At 51.8% G+C, this 18,897-nt stretch overlaps 1 protein-coding gene across 2 annotated transcripts; it reads left to right on the plus strand.

The window, feature by feature from the left end:
* The first annotated feature begins 5,644 nt into the window (after positions 1–5,644).
* HBEGF (heparin binding EGF like growth factor) lies at positions 5,645–18,129 on the plus strand. 2 transcript variants are annotated; one of them, XM_004696661.2, is made up of 6 exons: positions 5,645–5,788; positions 5,988–6,161; positions 8,934–9,111; positions 14,896–15,051; positions 16,263–16,352; positions 16,688–18,129. In XM_004696661.2, exons 1-5 carry the CDS (start codon positions 5,743–5,745, stop codon positions 16,333–16,335), a joined length of 627 nt encoding a protein of 208 aa, XP_004696718.1. In that variant the 5' UTR covers positions 5,645–5,742; the 3' UTR covers positions 16,336–16,352; positions 16,688–18,129. The 2 variants fall into 2 exon arrangements, with proteins under 2 accessions (XP_004696718.1, XP_045140597.1); XM_045284662.1 differs by having other exon boundaries at positions 17,011–18,129.
* The last annotated feature ends 768 nt before the right edge of the window (positions 18,130–18,897 follow it).

Genomic DNA, 18,897 nt, shown 5'->3' on the forward strand with positions numbered 1-18,897 from the left:
GTGAGAAAGAGCCTGGTGGGACCCCGAACACCATGGCCCTTACCCTTCACTCTGGAGCTGAACTCACCTCAGAGTTAGAATTACCAACCATTCAAAATCAAAAGGACTTGGAGTTGATGCGTAGTTTGAACTGCTGAAGGCAGTCAGTTGATGGTCTGAAATGTAAACAACCCCACCTTATTCACTCTGAAAAATAATTCATTTATTTTTAAAAGTAAATAAAGTCTACCAAAAGAACCAGAAGGGGGCCCGAATCAAAAAAGAAACCTTTGTCCCAGGACCAAGTTCAAAGGGTTAGGAAGGAAGAAGGAATGGAAACAGGAAGTCCAGGGAGGGTGGGATCAGGGGCGGTGCCCCGAGGGCACTGAAATGGATGAGCTGAATCAGAATGTGTGTGAATTGTTGGACGCCAGACGGTGGCCTGTTCACAGTAAAAAGTTTTTGAAAAAGCATGTCTTCGGATCACAACTGTGACGTAGCAGCACCTATGACGTGCCATTTGTTATATTCTGCTTTATAACATGTATCTGATTTAATCATCACAATAGCCCTATGAGTTAAATACTATTATTGTCTTCATTTGAGGACAATTATAGGTCAGAGAAATTGAATAACATGTCCAAAGTTAGAAAGCTTTAAAAACACCAGCAGTCCAAAATTTGGACTCACCGTTGCCTGACTCCCAGGAGTCTGCACATTTCATGAGCTGCCCTGCTGCCCGTTCCTAAGCCTCAGAGGCTAGTGAGGCGAGGAGGTTCTGATGCCTTTGGGCCCACTGGAGGGACAGAGCCTCGGTAGAGCTGATGATGTCACTGTCTGAAGATGCAGCGAGACCGCGCTGTCCTCTCATCTGTTTGTTCAGGGTACTGTGGCACTTTAGAGCAGAGGGCCAGCCTGCTTGAAGCTCACTCTCATGAAGAGAGCCCTGAAGACACAGATAGGCAAATCTATAGAGAAATCTGTAGGAAAGTGTGGTGAAGAAGCTAGATAGTGCCCTGCCATCAAAAGGAATAGCGTCTAGGGTCTTTCAAGTGTGTCTTCAAACAATCAGCCATCTAAGTGAAGCACCAACGAAGTCCTCATGAGAGAAGCACACCAGCCTGTGCGCTCCAAGGATGATAAATAAATAAAATGCAAATCGGAAGGAGGGGATGGTGTCAGAGCGTACATTGTGAATACCTGGTTTGCAGAAGGCTGTGGATGACAGTGGAAGCCCCAAGTCCATTTGTAGGGATGACAGGGATTAAGCTTCCGGTGAATTCGCTCTGACCATAGCAGAGGTTTGGGAATAGCCCTGTTATCAGAGAACATTGTAAAATTGATTATGGCAGATTTAGTTAGGTTAAAGTGTAATAGCTAATTATTTGATCTCCTCCTTGACCCATTTTAAAGTTGTTTCAGTTTAAAAAAAAAGTGAAGCGGGAAAACACGTGGGTTAAGCCTCTGGTGAGTCTCCCGTGACCCCGCTGCCATAACCCAGGGATGTGAATGATGGCCTCGCTGTCCTGCAGAGCGCAGTGGAAAGAGGATGACTGCAGATGCAGTTAGCTTAAAATCGAACACCTTGTTGTGTGATCTCCCTCTTGCCACATTTTAAAGTTGTTCTAGATTTCAGTATTTTCTGCTTTTTTCCCAATTGAGGTTTTTCTGTTTTACTTTGTTATTGTTAGATTTTAAAAAATGGTTTCCTGTGTGCGAAATCCAGGATAGGCAAATCTATAGAAATAATAACTGAATTAGTAATTTCTTGGAGGTATGGCATAGGAGGTTGGGAATAAAAGGGCAGCTAATAATGAGGAATATAGGAACAAAGAAAATGTTCTCAAATTGATTGCAGTGATGATTGTACAACTCTTCTTAATGGGATTGAACTTTTGAATTGTATGATTTGTCAATTATATGCCAATAAAATGGTTTTAAAAAAAAAGAGAGCAGAGGGCCAGGGTGCACAGTGAGCCTGAGACACTCACTTGATCTATTACCTCTCAAAGTCCTAACCCTTTAAAATGTGGGTCATGATTACCACGTCAAGGGTTAGGGCTGTTTTGAGGATCCAGCGAGCGAGATCATGCTTGAGCAATGTGGAGCACGTGAGGACTGTATTACTTTGAATCCCACTGCCTTTCTCTGAGTGGTTCAGATTTTGTTCTCCTGGTTGCTGATGGAGACCAGTGATGTCTGAACCTGGCTGACGTCCGAATTACTTGCCTGCAGAACGGATGCTTGGGCCCCACCCCAGGAGGTTTTGATTAAGGACTGGGAAAGGGTCTGGACCTTCTCCTCGTGAACACACTACCAGGGAATCCTGATGCCCAGTCAGCTTGGTGGGAACGGATTTACCAGGATAGATGGCGCAGGCACAGTGGGGAAGGGATTAGGAAAGTTCGAAGGTTTAGGGTTCTTTTCCAAGTGCCCTTGTTCCCTTTCTTGTCACTACTAGCACCCTTTTCTTTACCTCCTCCCCAAATCAAGCACCCCACCCTGTAGCCAACAGTATGTCAGTGGCACTGAGTTCCACAGAGCCCTGGAGGCCTGGGAAGCCAGAACAAGGCTAGGAAGCAGGACACCAGAAATCCTCCCCTGGATTTGGGCCCTTCTGACTCATGGGTGGCCCTCTGTCTGTCAGCCTCCAGGCATCAACTTGCTCCCAGTCACCAGAGAGTTAAGGAAAGCAGAGTTGCCCATTTGTTCCCACAGAGCCTTTGCATGATGTGCACAGTGCAAATGCTCTTGGCACAAGGCTGGGTCCTCCTCAGTCACTCAGGCCTCAGCTTACCTGTCACCTGTGCAGAGAGGCCTTTGCCAATCAATCCCCAAATCGAAAGTGCCATTCCAGGTGCTGGGTGGGACACACAGGTATTTCCATTTTTATCTTAGCATTGATCACTCTAGATCCCTTGGCGGCCCAAATGGTTAAGTGCTTGACTACCAACCCAACGGCTGGTGATTTGAACTCGCCTAGCAGTGAGCACTGTGGAAGCAACTGACTCCACAGCAGTAAGTAACAGGGAAATCATAACTCATTCATTACCAGTGGATTCTGACTTGTAGTCCCCCTATAGGACAGGGTAAAAAGGCTCCTGTGGACTTTTTCTTGTTTATTCACTTCTTCATGCGTTGTCTGCCTCCTCTGCTATCGAATGTAAGCACCAGCTAATCAGGTCTTAGGTGGTGTTGTTTACCACTGTGGTCTCTGAATTCCATTCAGTGGCTGAATGAGAATATGTGAGTTCTTGGGGTTTGCCTAGCATGAACTATGACTCTTTCTCTTTTGGCTAAGGAACAGTTGAGATTCCGAGAGAAGCGACTGCCTGCGAATCTCAGATCCAGGCCTTTTGTCTTCTTTCACCAAGCCCCTCCCATAAAACCTGGCTGACACACAGCCTGGCTGGGGCGAGGCTCCCAGGTGTGATGAAAGCTTGGAGTTGCCCCACAAATGGGCTGAGGCTGAGGCTGATGTGGAGGTGAGAAGGCGGAAGGCCAGAGCATTTGAAGAGAGAGACAGGCTGGGACAGGAGAACAGGGTGGGAACCTGGTGGGGAGGGTGATTTGGCTGTGTGTCAGGAAGTATTTCCTTCCACCCTCCCCTGGAGGGTAGGAGGAGGGTGTGTGTGTGTGTGTGGGGGGTGTCCGGGAAGAGATTGGGGCTGACCCCAAAGTGGCTTCATTTTGAGGAAGCAGGGATAGTCAAGTATCTGCTGAGGGTGGACAAGGGCGTGGCTTGGGCAGTGACCATCTGCCGAGACTGATCACCCAAGGATTAATCCAAGAGTGGCATGTGGCCAAGTAGGTGATGGGTGAGCTTCTACCTGAACTAGAACCTGAGCCTGGGGAAGGGAAAGAAGAGGGTCTTCAGCCTGGAGTTGGGACTGCTGAGGTAAGGAAGTCGCCAAGGTAGAATGGTTTGTGATGACAAAAATGATGATGATGCTAAGAATACGTCCCATTTATTTAGTGTTCATAAAATGCTGGCACTGAACTAGCTTTCATATGTGCTTGCTTTTCAACTCTCCAAACGTTCTACAAAGTAGGCATTTCTATTCCCATTTAAGAGAGGTGAAAATTGGGACCCGGTGTGATTCGGTATCTTGTCCAAGGACACACAGTAGATGCCAAAGGCGAGATTCATACTCAGGTCTCTAGTGATTCCTGTAGAAACCTAGGGCCCCGGGAAAGGTGGTTGGAGCAAGTTCAGAGGGCAGGTCAGACTGACCCCTACAGAAGTGTGGGCCAGGAAGGAAGGGCAGTGGGTTAAATGTTAGCCTTGTTTATATCCCCTCCCTCAGGCCGAATCAGGCAAATGACTCTATCTGGCAGCCCTGTGTCAAACATTTTCCTCCCCTTATACACCTGCAAAAAGCCCTGGTGGGTGGCGCTGTCGTGTGAGCATTGGATGATAACCACAAGGTCGGTGGTTCAAATCCACCAGAGGCTCTGCAGGGGGAAGATGAGGCTGCTTGTACAAAGATTTACAACCTTGGAAACCCAGTGTAGGGTGGCTATAAGTAGAATCGAAATCGATATGATGGCAGTGGACGCACCCCTGGGAGCTGAAGTTCTCACGGAGAGAGTGTTTTCACTGGTCAGGACAGGGACTGCAGAAGCCCCCGGTGCAGATTCGTGGGCTGGAGGAGAAACCCATGAGTCTGCAGGCACTTGGTGAACACTGGCCCCCTGTTAATCAGCTGGGTGCCGATCCTGTAGGAATGGAGTGCGGTTGGCACCCGTGTGGGGTGGCGTACGTTTTCATGTTGGGGAAGAAGGTGATGTTCAATGGCTTGTTCCACAACCGGTGTCTGTAATCCAGGAGTTTAGGAATTATGATTCACAGTTTAAAAATCCTAAAAGAGACGCTGTCCCCTGGGGAAAAGGTGCGGGCCAGCCACTCCTGGGGCTGGAGGCTTTCTTTTGCTTTTGCTGGAATGATACCAAAGTGGCAGCCACCACAACTCCGCGGCTACCCCAGGTTCAGACCTGCTGGCATTCAAGCGTCTAATTTCTAAATGAAAAATTAATGATCATTTATGATTCGCTGTGCCAGCCAAAGTCGGTTTCTGAATTCGCGGTGGCACGAGTGAAGACCCGTGGCTGGGAAGAGGGACGGTCCGAGGGAGGGACCAGGCCCCGAGAGGGAAGGGACGAGGGGGTGGGGGTGGGGGTCCAAGGGCCGAGGCTCAGCAATCTCAAGGTGGCTATTTGGGGAAAGGTAAGACCTGGTCCCCCGCCACCTGCCAGTCGGCGGCCGAGCTCCCAGTCAGGCCCCGGCGCTTCTGGCCTGCTCCCAAAATCTGTGCGCGCCGCCCCCTCCCCGCCACGCCCGCGGGGTCCGGGGCCGCGCCGGCGGCGCCGCGCGGCGCGGGGTGTGGTGGTGGTGGGGAGTCCTGGCGTGGAGGGGCGGGGCGGGGGCAGCGCGGGGCGGGGCGGAGCTCCGGCGCCTCCCGAGCCTTATTCCCCGCCGCGCGCCGGGAGCGCTCAGTCAGCCGGGAAGCGGCGCGCTGCACGGTTCTTGCCAGCGGAACGGAGGCGGTGCCGGGCTCGGGCGGAGCGGGTGAGCAGACCGAGTCACCGCGGCCCCGAGCAACCGCGCAGGTCTGCGCCCGGCTGGCATCGAGAGGCGGGCAGCAGACGGTGCCAGGCGGAATCTCCGCGCCCTGCCCGCCCGGCTTCCCACGCCAGCGCCCCGTGGCCGTCGCCTCCGAAGTGATTGCTGCCTGCCTCGCCCCCTCCGCCGGGCCCGGGACCATGAAGCTGCTGCCGTCGGTGGTGCTGAAGCTCCTGCTGGCTACAGGTAACAGGGCCGCCGACGCCGCCGAGGTCGGGAGGGTGAGGGGCGCCGAGCTGGGGGAGCAGGGGAAGGTCGCTGCAACGCCCCCGGGCTGGGCCACTTGGTGGGGCCCGTGCGCCCTGGTGGGCGGGAGCCGGCCTTGGTGGGTGGAGGCCGGGGGTCTAGGCGGGGATTCTGATGCAGCCTTGCCCCTTGCCGACAGTGCTTTCAGCGTTGGTGACCGGCGAGAGCCTGGAGCGAATTCGGAGAGGGCTGGCGGCTGGAACCGGCCACCCGGATCCTCCCACTGAATCCACCGACCAGCTGCCGCCCCCGGGAGATGCGCAGGGCCGGGAAGTCCAAACCTTGGATGGGACAAACCTGGACCTTTTCAGAGGTAGGTGTGGGGACCACCCGTCCTCGGACTCGGGCAGGCAATTGGGAGATAGCGGATCTGGGATCAGTTCTATGGGCCCCCCTGGGCGTTGGGGGATATTCACGGAGGAACCCTAGGAAGAGCCTTTTGACCTGACAGAGGGGTGGTGCTGGGGATGGTTGCTGGGGTCTGGTGGGGGGGATCCTGGAATGTGAGTCCTTAAGCCCCATGCCCTTGGGACTCGCCTGGTGGCTTCCTGCCTATGTGGTCACTTGGGGGAAATTCAGACCGGAAAGCCCCCCCCCCCCCGCGATGGATGATTAGCTCTCGGAGGTGAGCTGAGCTGAGATTCATTCCTGAGAGCTCTGGGTGAAAATGGGTGCAAGCCCCAAATCCCACCTCAAATGGCAATTCTCTGGATACTAGAGATTATGAATGTGGAGATGCCCAGGCACATAGTAGGTGTGCAGGGTTAATCGCCATCCCCCAGCTGTCCGCAGGTTAGGACAACGGAAGGGAATGAGGAATTAGCTACCAGAGGTTCTGCCACCACCTCCTGGGGGAGGCTGTGAATGGTCCCAGGAGACTCTACTGAAATACTTAATGAGGGTCTGCAAATGCTCCCCCAAACCCAGAGGCTTCTGACCACCTGGAGTCCCTAAGACACCTTCGGGGAAGGGCCAGGTGCATGGCTCTTCCAGCCAATCTATGTGGTTGCGGCTGAGCACAGGATTAGGGGGCAGAGTCCAGAGCCTCAGGCATCACCTGCTTCCTTGTCCCCAGCCATCTTCAGGGATCCTCTGGAGGGTGGAGCAGGTACTGAGCCCCGGAGCCCTGGAAATGACTTTATTTGGTTGGAAAGATACCCACCTGTTTAGCTCCGCCTACTTCCAGGCTGCCTTTCTCCGTGCCCTGAGTTTCACATAGCTGCCCTCCCTGTGCCTTGTATAGATTAGGATCTTCTCTGAAGCTGAGCCTACCCCCAACCCCACTCTTAAAGCGGTCCTCTGGGGGTCGCCTCTGGCCTGAACTGCCTGGGCTCCCTTTGCCCTCTCCTCTAAGGCTGGGCAGGGCTAGGCTGTGACTCATCCCCACCCACATGGCTGCTCTTCTACCTCTGCCGACCTGACTCACTCCCTGGCCGGAACCTGGCTGTCACCCTACCACTCTCTCCTTACCCTCTCTGATTGGCTTGGCTTCCCTGACTCAAATATCCACAGTTCTGGTCATTTGGGCTCCGCTGAGCACCTGTCTGACCTTCTGAACTCTGGGGGCGGGGGCAGGGGTGCAGGAAGGCAGGGTGCTGGGCTAGAGAATAAGGGGGATTGCTTGCCCTTGCCTCCCCTTCCTTCTCTTGGCTTTGCTGGGCCAGGGCTATTTTTCAGATTTGGAGATTCGATTCACCTGAAAAACAAACAAACAAAAACTGCTACCATTTCTTAAATGCTTCTTGCTTTCTGGGCTCTTGACATGCTAATTTAGTCCTTGTAACAACCCTCTGAGATAGGTAGTCTCACTGTCCACATGCTACTTCAAAGAACCTCAAGGTTCAGAGAGGTCCAGTGACTGTGCATGGATCAGTTTTGCTGCCTTCAGAGCTGCCCCCTGTCATTCTTCTTCAGTGTCTCATCCCGGGCACAATATCTATCCCAGGTGCTCTAGACTTGTGAGGGGTTTGGGGGAGGCAGCTTGGTGGGTGGGGGCATGTCACTCTTCTTTTGGGATCTCAAGCTTTTCACCTGAAAATACAAGGCCATGCATGATGTTCTTTGAGTTTCCTTCCAGCTGGAAGAGTCGACGTCTCCAGTTGAATGTTTCATGCATATCCTTCTGGCCACCATATAGCTATAGCAATGAGCAGTGGGCACCTTTTTCCTACTGGAGCAGAGGAGTTAAGGTTTGGGGGCTGGCGCCAGACCCCTTGGCTAATGGGCGTAGCTCATGAACTACCAGCATGTGGGTGAGGCGGTTTTTCCCCCTGTCACAAAGCCTGGAAAGAAAGGAGGACTCATTATTATCAGTTCCTTCTGGATAGTTCCTTACTTCCCAGCTCCTTAGCCCTTGAATGTCCCACCTGCCCCGGCCCCAGCCCCCACCCAAGAGAACTATCGATGGGACATTTGGAATAAGTGTGAAAGGACCTTTGAGGCAAGTGGGTGAGGTGCAAAGGACACAGAGCAGCGTAAATACCCTGCTTAATGTAAAAAAAAATTGACCAGTAGCAGCCTTCTTACTGTTCCTGAAGCTGGCTCTGCCCAGGACTCAGGGTACCCTGATGCTAGTGGATACCACCTGAAGACATGGGCACAGTCCTTATTTTATGAACCTCCCCGGTGTCCCCTCCCACCCTCATCCACCCTCCAAGTTCTCTTTCCTAGAAGTAATTTTTGTCTCTGACACTGTCTTCCTGCAAGTGGGTCACTGCACGCAGCCTCAGGAAATAGGCTGATGAAGGCCAAAATCGAACCAAGTGGGAGTATTATCAGAGGCGGGGTGGGGAGTGGACAGTGGGTGGAGGTGAGCTGGGTGGGATTGCCCAGTCAGTGGTAGGCACGTGACAGAAGCTAGCCTTCTAGGTAGCAGGTTCTTCAAGGGAGTGTGTGGATGCCCTCCTCAGAATCCACCTTTGCCTCGCCTTCCTCCCAAGGTGTTCCCACTTTCTGGAACGGTCCAGTCTTCCTTCAGCCTTTGGGAGGGACTGAGTCAAGGGGTGTCCCCCGACCCTCCCTCCAAATTCTGATTCCGTCCCCCAGGAGAATCAGAGATTTACCAGGGTCCCTTTCTCCCCTGCAGTTGCTTTCTCCTCCAAGCCCCAAGCGCTGGCCACACCAAACAAAGAGGAATACGGGAAGAAGAAGAAGAAGGGCAAAGGGCTAGGAAAGAAGCGAGACCCCTGTCTTCGAAAATACAAGGACTTCTGCATCCACGGAGAATGCAAATATGTGAAGGATCTCCGGGCGCCGTCCTGCATGTAAGTGGCCCTTCCCCTGGGCTGACTCTGATCGGCACAGCCTCCACGGTCAGCCGCCTGACCGCTCCTCGTTGTCTCGGGTCCTTGCATTCATAATTCTACTCAACCTCTGGGCGGAAGTTGAGGGGAGGAGAACTACTTTTAGCCGTGGAAGGGGCTTCCCCCCAGTGGATGCGATTTCCTGTGGTGTGGGTTTGTGATGCTCTTGCATTGCGGGGCCATTTCCTGCTTGCCCAGAACTCAGCATGCGGCTGGGAAAGCTGGCACCCCGAGGGCAGGTCCTTCAGGCTTGCTGCATGCCCTCTTCTGGGTGGGAGAAGTCAGTAAGAAGTAACACAGAATGGACTTCCTGGGTGGAGCGGAAGTCGCGTAGTCTTCTTTCTCAAGCCCTGTAAGCCCCGTAGGCAGATATGAGGTGCAGCTGCACGCTTGCTGGGCAAGTGTGTGTATACTCTGGTATATATGCACCCGCATGAGCCAGTACAATTCTAAAGCATAAGAAACATCCTCATGGGAGCGGGGGACCCCTTTCTCCCTTCTGCCTTACCCTGGTGAAGGACGGGAGGGGAGGTCATGGGGGTTATTTCTTTTCCTATGTTCCTCTTGGCCTTTGGACATGGGGGTGGGTTGGGGTGCTGGGGGAGATGTTCTCTGTTCAGGACTAACAGGAAATGGAACCTCACCCAGCAGATGGTAGCCCCCAATTAGGCAGCATCACCCTTTCCCTGGGCAGGGGTGTGGGCAGAGGGGCCGTGGGTCCCTGGCTGCTCTGCTTAGGCCGAGCCCAGAGCCCAGCAAAAGACAGCCTTGGCAAACCCTCAGGGATGACGGCACTGGCAGGCATAATGTCACCACTGTGCCCGAGGCCAACACCACACGTCAGGCTGCAAACATTCACTCGCTTCCACTGGGCACAAAGTCCCCGTGGAGAGGCTAGGAGCATTGTGGCCTGGGAGACACTGAGCAGGGACAAGAGACTGCTGGGTACACAGCACCTCCTGACCTGTAAGAAAGCTGGCGGCCCCCTGTGATGGGTGCAGATCCTTTTGCTTTTTTCCTTGTCCCCTCTGATTGCACATAGCAGAGTCACCTAGTATTGAACATTGGCAGACAGACCTCTCTCTCTTTACCATGTCCTTGGTCGCCAGTTTGTCTTCTATAACATCCTTGTCAGGGCATTGCTTGGGAGTAGCCTAGGGACTCCCCAGAATGCCCCTCCCAGGATCTTGGGACTGGGAGGAAATATTTGTCTTAAATTTGTAAAATGGCATCATTAGCTCAGGGTGGAGGCAGTGGCTCTGAGGGTAGTCAGGATGGATAGAGGCCAGGAATCTGTCTGGGCTACTTAGCCCAGGGCATTGGTGCATGACTGGGGCCTCTGGTGCTTAAGGGAACCCTTGTAAAACTCTTCTCCCACAGCATGGAGTTCCACAGGCCACCTCAGCCCAGAGCACCTAAATAAGGGTTCCCAGGGCCCACTTCTCAGTGGCTTTTGGGATAGTGGACATAACCTTAAAGGGGCAGAACCTCTCCTTTGCCCTGGACCTTGATAGTTTCCACTTACCATAACATGAGTTGAGACCAACAACTATGTTTTAAGTACCTGTTTGATACCAGACAGTATTTTTTTGGGTGTGTGTGTGTGTGTGTGTGTGTGTGTGTGTGAGGGATTTCATTTGTCTCTTGGGATTCTCAAAAGCTGTTTGCTAGGTAGGCAGCCTTGCTATCTTTGCTTAAGAAATAAGGAAATTTGAGCCAGAAGGGGATAAGCGATTTCCTGCAATTAAGAGCTAAATAAGAGGATAGAAACGGGACAGGGACTCCCAGGCCAGCCTACTTTTCATTGCCCAAGGCTGCACTGGGTGTTAGCCTTCCTGAGCAGGATTTATGGAGGACAACTGTTCACCTAGAGGAGCTCTCTGGAGACTTTTACTAGCCTAGCAGGAGAAAGATGAGGCTTTCTACTCCCCCAAAGAGTTAGTCTTGGAAACCCACAGGAGCAATGCTGCGCCGCCCTGTAGGGTCGCTACGAGTCGAACTGACTCAAGGACAGCAAGTTGCAGAACAGGATAACAATTTGATCTGATGAGCATCTGCTGCCTTCTTTAGCTAGGCAGACTTTTCAGGGAGCTAGATTTTTTTTTGTTGTTGCCTCGTTTGGCTTCTTCCTGCTTTCTGTCCTCCAGCTCTGGATTCTCGGGACAGAAAGCGGCAAGAAGACAGAGTTCCTGATTTGGGGAAGCATGACATCGAGGCACCTACATCTGGGGGCCCTTTGTGGCTCCTCCCTGCCTCCAGACCCAGGGTGTGTCCAGGCTGGCGCGGTGAGCTTGAGGCTAGCCAGCTTCCTAAACCAGCCCTCCGCAGCCACCAGTGACAGGAAAACCGTGCTGTGTCATCAGCCAGAAGTCACCCTCAGGGAAGAGTTCCTGCCAGGCTGCAGACCCAGGAATGGCCAGCAAAATCATCCCATGGCTGGAAAAGGCCTGGAGGCAGCTGGGCTAAGGGGGACTCGCAGCTGGAAGAGGAGCCTGGGGGCTTCCTGTTACCTCCCGGCCTAGTTGCAGAGAGCGTGGTGCAGAGGGCCCCCTGGGAATGGCAAGCCGTTTTCTTTGGCTCCATCTGACTTTGGGACACCATTCCTTAGGCTGGGGGTACTGCCCATAGAAAACCACCCACACGCCTTTTGGACTTGGCCTTTGGTGAAGTGCTTTCCCCTGTACTATCTCATTCGATTTTCTTGAGGTAAATGAGTCCCGGTGGCGCTGTGGGCTAAGCATCGCTCTGCTAATCACAGAGTCAGCGGGTCAAACCCACCAGCCACTCTGTGGGAGAAAGAAGAGGCCATCTGCTCCCATAAAGAGTGACCATCTCAGCCACCCTGGGGAATGGTTCTACTCTCTCCCTTATGGTGACAGAGGGCCCCAGCGAGGCAGGCAGGCAGGCATCTAGTATCCCAGTGTTTTTCACGAGGAAACCACAGTTTAGAAAGGTGAAATGACTTGTCCAAGCTCACCTGGGTAGAAATAGAAGCCGAACTAGTCTGGAACTCAAGTATTTGGGGTTCCCCCTCCCCCATGCCCCTCCACCTTGTGGGGTAGGAGCAAGAAGCTCAGTTCGGAAGATGTCTCTGGACCCTAGAGTAAGGTGACCAGATTTTAACATTGGTAAAGCGGGACACCATTGATAAAACTCATATCCTGGTGAAGTAGCCACATGGCAGCCGAAAACCATATACCCTAGCTTGTTGTGCAGTCTCTCAAAAAATAGGGACTTTTTAAAAACGCTGTGGGACGCTGGAAAAATTGTTAAAAATCAGGACTATCCCGCCAAAAGCGGGACAAAAGCGGGACGTCTGGTCACCTTACCCTAGAGGGATCTTGCTTCTGTTGTAAAACAAGTTCAGAAATGGGTCACAAACACGTGTCCCAGTTTGATGGGCAGCTGGCTCCAGGAGACACTTGATCTCCCCCATATCCCCACCCCCCTCCTGGGATGCTTGGAATGTACTCATCCCTTCCTCCACCCCACCTCCCCACTACCCCCAAGTCTCTGGGGAAGCCAGGAGTGTTCTGCAAAGGGAGGGCGAGGTAGGTAATATTAGGATGTTTACATTATTATCCTTTTGACTCAGGGTGGGGGTGGAGGGATTATGTAACTGAATTGCGGGGCTCTGAGGCCAAGCTTTATTTCTATCAGCTGAGTAACTACCTGCAGGGTCTGACCGGGGACTGGGAGTGCAAAACAGCCTAAGCCTCTCCTCCTGAGGGCTTAGTCTCTGGGGCCAGCCAGACTGCCTGACCCGTCCGCTCACTACCTGTGTAGCCTGGGCACCTTAGCTAAGGCAGTGAAGACTCTGTCTCATCTTGAACATGACAATAGTAACTCCTTCCTACAATGATTTGAAATGAAATGAAATGATCCTTGGAAAACAGTTCACACAGAGGCCCTGGTACCTGGCAAGCCTTTCATGTTGGCTATTTTTGGTTGTTTATTCATAAGAATTAATAGCATTACTCATAGAGAGCAGGGTCAGGCATCCCTAGGAACCCTCGATGTGTAATCTGCAGTGTTCGCAGTAGAAAGATCCATGACCTTGGAAACCTGCCCCGAACTGATTTCTAGTTCTGGGCCCCACTGCTGCTTCCTCGTGAAAGGTTAGGCCAATCACTTAATCTCTCTGGTCCATTCAGTCTGTAAAATGGGGCTCTGCTTGCCTGCCAGGTTGTCAGGAGACCCAGTTGAGCTCGTAGGCATGAGTAGTGTCTGGCAGAGTGCAAACAGCTGTGCCCGGGTCATTGTCCCCGTTGGAGGGTGCAGGCCCAGGGACCCAGGACCTCTCAGTCAGCTCCTACATGCCTGCCTCCTCTGCTGGATTGGTCTGCTTGGTGGAACTTTCCTGGCATCTTTGGCAGATTCTTCAGGTGTGGCTCAAAAACAACCCATGTGAAATTGTTCATTACAGATTAGTAAGTCAACACAAGTAAGCCTGTGCTTACCTTGCTTAGTGGGTAATCTGTCCCTGGCTACCAGAAAGCCAATGTCCCGAAGTCCCCCGGCAGATGGTTCTACTGCACTCCTGGCTGGGAGAAGGCAGTGGTGGGCAGTGAGTGGGCAGCATACTGTGCTCAGCGTCAGAGGATCTATGTCCACAGCATTGCTGGGTGACCTTGAGAGAACCACTCTGCCTTTCTGTACGATGGCCTTCTAGCTCCATCCCAGGAGCACTGTGGACATCATGGGTTACCCATTGGGCTTCCAACTACAAGGCCATCAATTCGAAACCACCAGCCACTCCATGGGGAGAGAGAGAGGAGGCTTTCTACTCCCCTAAAGAGTGATGACAGTCTCGGAAACCCACAGGGGCAGTTCTATAGGGCGGCTACGAGTGGGCCTTGAGTTTGGTGTGGGTTTGAGCTGCAGCAAAGGCTCTGCAAGGGGATCAGATAAAGGAAGGGATGCGATATACTTATTCCACTGGAAGCACTTCCAAGTCTTCTTCAGCACGCCAAGGAAATGCTTTGCCTCATTGATCATCGATCGAGGTAGTGGCCGTAGGGTTTTTGCTCTGAGCAAGGAGAGCCAGCGAGGGGCGATGCTGCCGGTTCCCGCTCTGACAGGGCACCTGGGCTGGAAGGGGCACTCTTGGTTGGTGCGTTTTGCCCTGTGGCGAAGGGCAGGCCTGCCACTGCAGTGCTCAAAGGCCTGTGGCTCCCAAGCTGGGCCCTGCATCCAGGAGGAGCTGGGAGTTAAATGACGGGAACTCGAGCGAAAAACCACTCTTGGCAACGGGTCAGGGTCTATTAATAGGCTGGGCAGTGGCAGCGGCAGCGAGGGCTGGAACATTGATGGGAAGGCTGGTTTATTTCTGGGTTGGGGTGTTGAGGGGCCTCCCTACAAGAAGTGATACTGAATCCCCTTACTCAACCCACCAACTCTTGTGCCCAAGTCCCGTTCAGGGGGCTGAAGTCGAATGTCAGCACACGTGACCTAAATCAGTCACACATGGAACACCACGAACCGAGACCTTCAAACCTCCCCGCTCACTTTTTCCCTGCCTGGAGCAGAACTCGCAGGCCAGGGAACCAGAAAGACCGATAGGAAGGGAGGGCGTGGAGTGAGGGAGGATGTCCATGGAGCATTCAGAGGGACTTTTACAGAGTTTCCTACCATAGAAGAAAGATGGGGAAAGGGCAGAGACCACGGTTGGGGATTGACTACCAGGCAAGAAAGGCCACGTCACTAACCCTCTCTCCTCTTCCTCCTCCTTCTGTCTTGACCCAGCTGCCATCCAGGTTACCATGGAGAGAGGTGCCATGGACTGAGCCTCCCAGTGGAAAACCCCTTGTATTCTTATGACCACACAACCATCCTGGCCGTGGTGGCTGTGGTACTGTCTTCTGTCTGTCTGCTCGTCATTGTGGGGCTTCTCATGTTTAGGTGAGTATTGGGGTCCCTTGCAGACTGTTTCTGGAACTCAGCCCATTCCTCCTCCTCCTCCTCCTGGGTCTTCTGGTCATTGATCCTATGAGTCCTGTGCCTCCACCTCCCCAAATCTTGGTCCAGGTCTGACTGACCTCCTGGGTACAAGTTCTCCAAGAGCCTGGTTTCTTTGTTACAGGAGTCCGGTCTCTTGGACACAACGTACCAGGCCACAGCAGGTTCTGTTCTTCGTAGGGGTTCTTTGCCTGCCTCTGTGGCCCAGCAAAGGAGGCTGATGGCCCTGTTGGGGAAGCCTTGGATTGCTAGCTGAGATGCTGGAGGTTCAAATCTACCAGCTGCTCCGCAGGAGTAAGATGGGATTGTCTGCCCTTGTCAAGATGTATAGACTACCTGGGGTCACTATGAGTCGGAATCAACTCAATGATGGTGGTTTTGTTTGTTTGTTTGTGGCCCAGAAATCCACCCATGGAACCTCCCCTTGACACATTTACTTCTCCTGGTTTTGTTCTTGGATGACAGTAGCACGTGACTTAGTGATCAAGGCACAGATGGTACTCTTGATATTTCCTTCCAATTCTGAATGATCTGGGCCACAGGCCATATTTCTGATCCAAATAATGTTCTAGGTTGGGGTAGACCTACCAAGTAGCCTGTCTGTGTTCAGTGCAGCTCAATTCCTGAGAGACCTGGAATGAGCTACCTCATCTTACTGAGGATTATAAACTTTCAGCGATTTGAATGCCTTCTCATCTACCCTAGGAGGCTGCTGTATGAGGACCCCATGAAAGATCTGAATCCAAACCCACCGCCATTGAGTGGATTCTGACTCAGTGACCCTAAAAGGCAGAGCAGAATAACAGAGAGGCATTAACTCCTTCCAGAAGCAAACAGCCCCATCTTCCTCCTGCAAAGCACCTCTGTAGCTTCCTGTTGTTGGCTTTGGCCACACTTTAGCAGCTCAGTGAAATGAGGTGAATGAATGAAGCAAAAGCCCTTCAGAAACCATAGCCTGCTGTTTGAGACAGGCATTCTTCTTGGAAACTGGTCTTTAATCTGGGCTCCATTGGGCTGCCAGACCTTCTGGGGTTTTCCAAATAGTGGACGGAAGCATCGGGGCACAGTTCTTGGGAAAGACCTGCATCGTGTGCCACAGTTCCTCCTCTGTCACAGCAAACAGGGCTCTTACTCACAAAGCTTGTCTTGCACAGGTACCATAGGAGAGGAGGCTACAATGTGGAAAATGAAGAGAAAGTGAAGTTGGGCATGACGAATTCCCACTGAGAGAGACCTGCACTAAGGTAATGGCTCACCCTTTGTGCCAGGGCACCATCCCTACCTTTCATGGGTCTCTCTCAAGGATTGCTGAATAAGTCTTTTGATCTAAGTGTTGGGAGATGGGAGTTGGGGACAGGCTACCCTGGAGTCAGCATCACATTGCACAATCGTGTTCAGAAAGGCGATGGGTGTTTCATCCCCACTTAGGGTACGTGTCGCCAGAGAGAGGTCAGAGAGGACAGTGTCTCCTTCCCCTCATCCCTTTCCACCCCCTCCAACCCAGATGACCTCTCCACCTTCCCCTTTAAGGCTGGACTGGGAGATTTGGGGATTTAAATGCCTTCTTCTTGTGCTTTAGGAATCAGCTGAGGACTGCTACCTCTGAGAAGACTCAAGGTGGTCGCAGACTCTGCAGAGGAGAAGGATTTCACAAGGAGTCCTCTGGACTCCTTGTTCCCGGTGGTTACCTAGACTGGGCCTCCCATCATTGCTTTGCCAAAACACCAGAGCCTTCAAGTGCCAAACAGAATATGTCTAATAGGATCTGGGTCAGAAGAAAGCAAAACTAAGGGCCCTTCATGCCCCTCTGATTCCCCGCCACCAAACCTCACTTACCCCCATGCATTTGTTTAAATACTTATCGTCTGGATTCAAATGCCAGTTCAATTCCATATGCTCCAGAATATTTGACTGAAAGAGAGAGAAGAAGCAGAGGAGGAAGGAAAGATTTGTGGACTCAGGCAAACAAAGACTGAGAAGCCATGTACTCAAGTCATCACCAAGGGATCTGCCATTTAGACCCTCCAGCGCTGGATTTGATGAGCTAACTGTGAAATAACACAAGCCCAAGAACTCTGAATGTTGGGACTTCTGCCCAGATGGAAAAATAACAACTATTTTTTGTTTGTTTATTTGTTTGTTTGTAAAAATGACTTTTAAATTATATATTTATTTTATTCTATGTATGTTAATTTATTTAGTTTTTAACAATCTAACAATAATATTTCAAGTGCCTAGACTGTTACTTTGGCAATTTCCTGGCCCTCCACCCTCCACCCTCCACCCTCATCACCGGGTTCAGGGCCACACTCCTCTGCCACAAATCCCAGTGGCTCGGTGGCCCATCTGTAGTAATTTGTTGTCTGTCTGCATTTCTGAAGATCTTCTATGATCGGAGTGCTGCAGGGGGGAGTTCTGTACGGTCAGGATGTAGGAGTTAACTTTTTCGGATCCACTCTGTGAGTTGGACTGCAGTCTTGCCTAGGCAATTTTGTCTACCGTGTGTTTTTGAAAGCCGAAGGTGCTGATGTCAAAGGTGTAACAGATATCAGTATTACCCCATGTCCTCTTCCTCCCAAATCTCAAGAGGTTGGGCTCCCAGGCCTGTAGCTTTCCTGGCCCTTCCCCGCCATGACCCCCAGCTCATAGGAGCTCACTCTCCTTTGTGTCCAGACATTTCTCTTACTCCTGCCATTCTCCTGGTGCTACTCCACGCAGGGGTCAGTGCAGCAGAGGACAGTCGATGGAAGGTGTTAGCAAAAGGGAAAGAAAGTGAAGGAGGAATGAGAAGCCTTGGAACTGACTGTTCTTGGTCATTGGTTACCCGCCAATTTCTACCGAGTTTGGAGGTGGGGAAAGCTTTTGTGTAAACCCACCCACCTTACCCAAACTACCAAGGTATGCTGTCTTGGTCCCTTCTGGAAGTTTCTGGTGCCATTTTTGAACTGTTACAACCTGTATTTCTAAACCTGGTTAATATTTATACTTTGCAATTCAAATAAAGATAACCCTTACTCCATAGACATTTGTCTGCTTGTTTTAACTGGTAACTGGTTTAAGACAGCTATTTTTTAAAGCCCTGACTAGGTGTTAGAGTCGATGCTTGGCTTATTTATGTGCACTGTTTCAACATCCCCAACAACCCTGTGACAGAAGTCCAATTGTTCTCCCATGCATCCCGAGGAGGAAGACAGCTCAGAGGTGACACAACCTGCCAGAGTTATTATACACTGAGAGCCAGGCACCGACTACTTTGTCTTAAGACTTAAAACATATTACCTCTGAAACAGAAGAGAATGATATTAGTTCAGCTGGTTATAACTGAGAAAGATATCCATTCAACCAACAGGGCATGGACTCGGCCTGGTTCCTGGTGAAAACAATGTTTGTTGACTCCCTTCTTATGCTCCATAGCAAATTCATTAACAGGTCATGTCAGCCCTACCCTTAGATGAGGCCCCATCTGCATCAATTTCTCGTCACTGACACTACCGTCACCTGCCCATCATCGGCTCCTGTCTGGAATTTTGTGAGTCTTCTGTTTCTCTTGTTTCATCTTGCTGCCCATAGTGGATTTCCAACAGAACAGACAGTGATCTTTTAAAACATGTCATCTTACCTGATCTCGAGGCCTTCCCTGTTTCCTGTGATACACGAGCACATTCCTCTCCCACTCCCTTAGCTTGTGTGATGGGTAAAACGGTTGTTCGTGCCATCAGGTCGGCTCCAACCCATAGCAACCCAGTGCACAACAGAGCGAAACACCACAGAGCTCTGCACCATCCTTAC

Source organism: Echinops telfairi, unplaced genomic scaffold (genome assembly GCF_000313985.2).
Source record: "Echinops telfairi isolate 266 unplaced genomic scaffold, ASM31398v2 ScPeMD7_7469;HRSCAF=8507_0, whole genome shotgun sequence".
Classification (NCBI taxonomy): Eukaryota; Metazoa; Chordata; class Mammalia; order Afrosoricida; family Tenrecidae; genus Echinops; species Echinops telfairi.

Bases quoted from the DNA above. Each gene is read 5' to 3' on its own strand.
- HBEGF (XM_004696661.2), top strand. From the start codon at position 5,743: ATGAAGCTGCTGCCGTCGGTGGTGCTGAAGCTCCTGCTGGCTACAG. The intron at 6,162-8,933 runs GTAGGTGTGGGG...TCTCCCCTGCAG, and splicing joins AAACCTGGACCTTTTCAGAG to TTGCTTTCTCCTCCAAGCCC. The intron at 15,052-16,262 runs GTGAGTATTGGG...TGTCTTGCACAG, and splicing joins GTGGGGCTTCTCATGTTTAG to GTACCATAGGAGAGGAGGCT.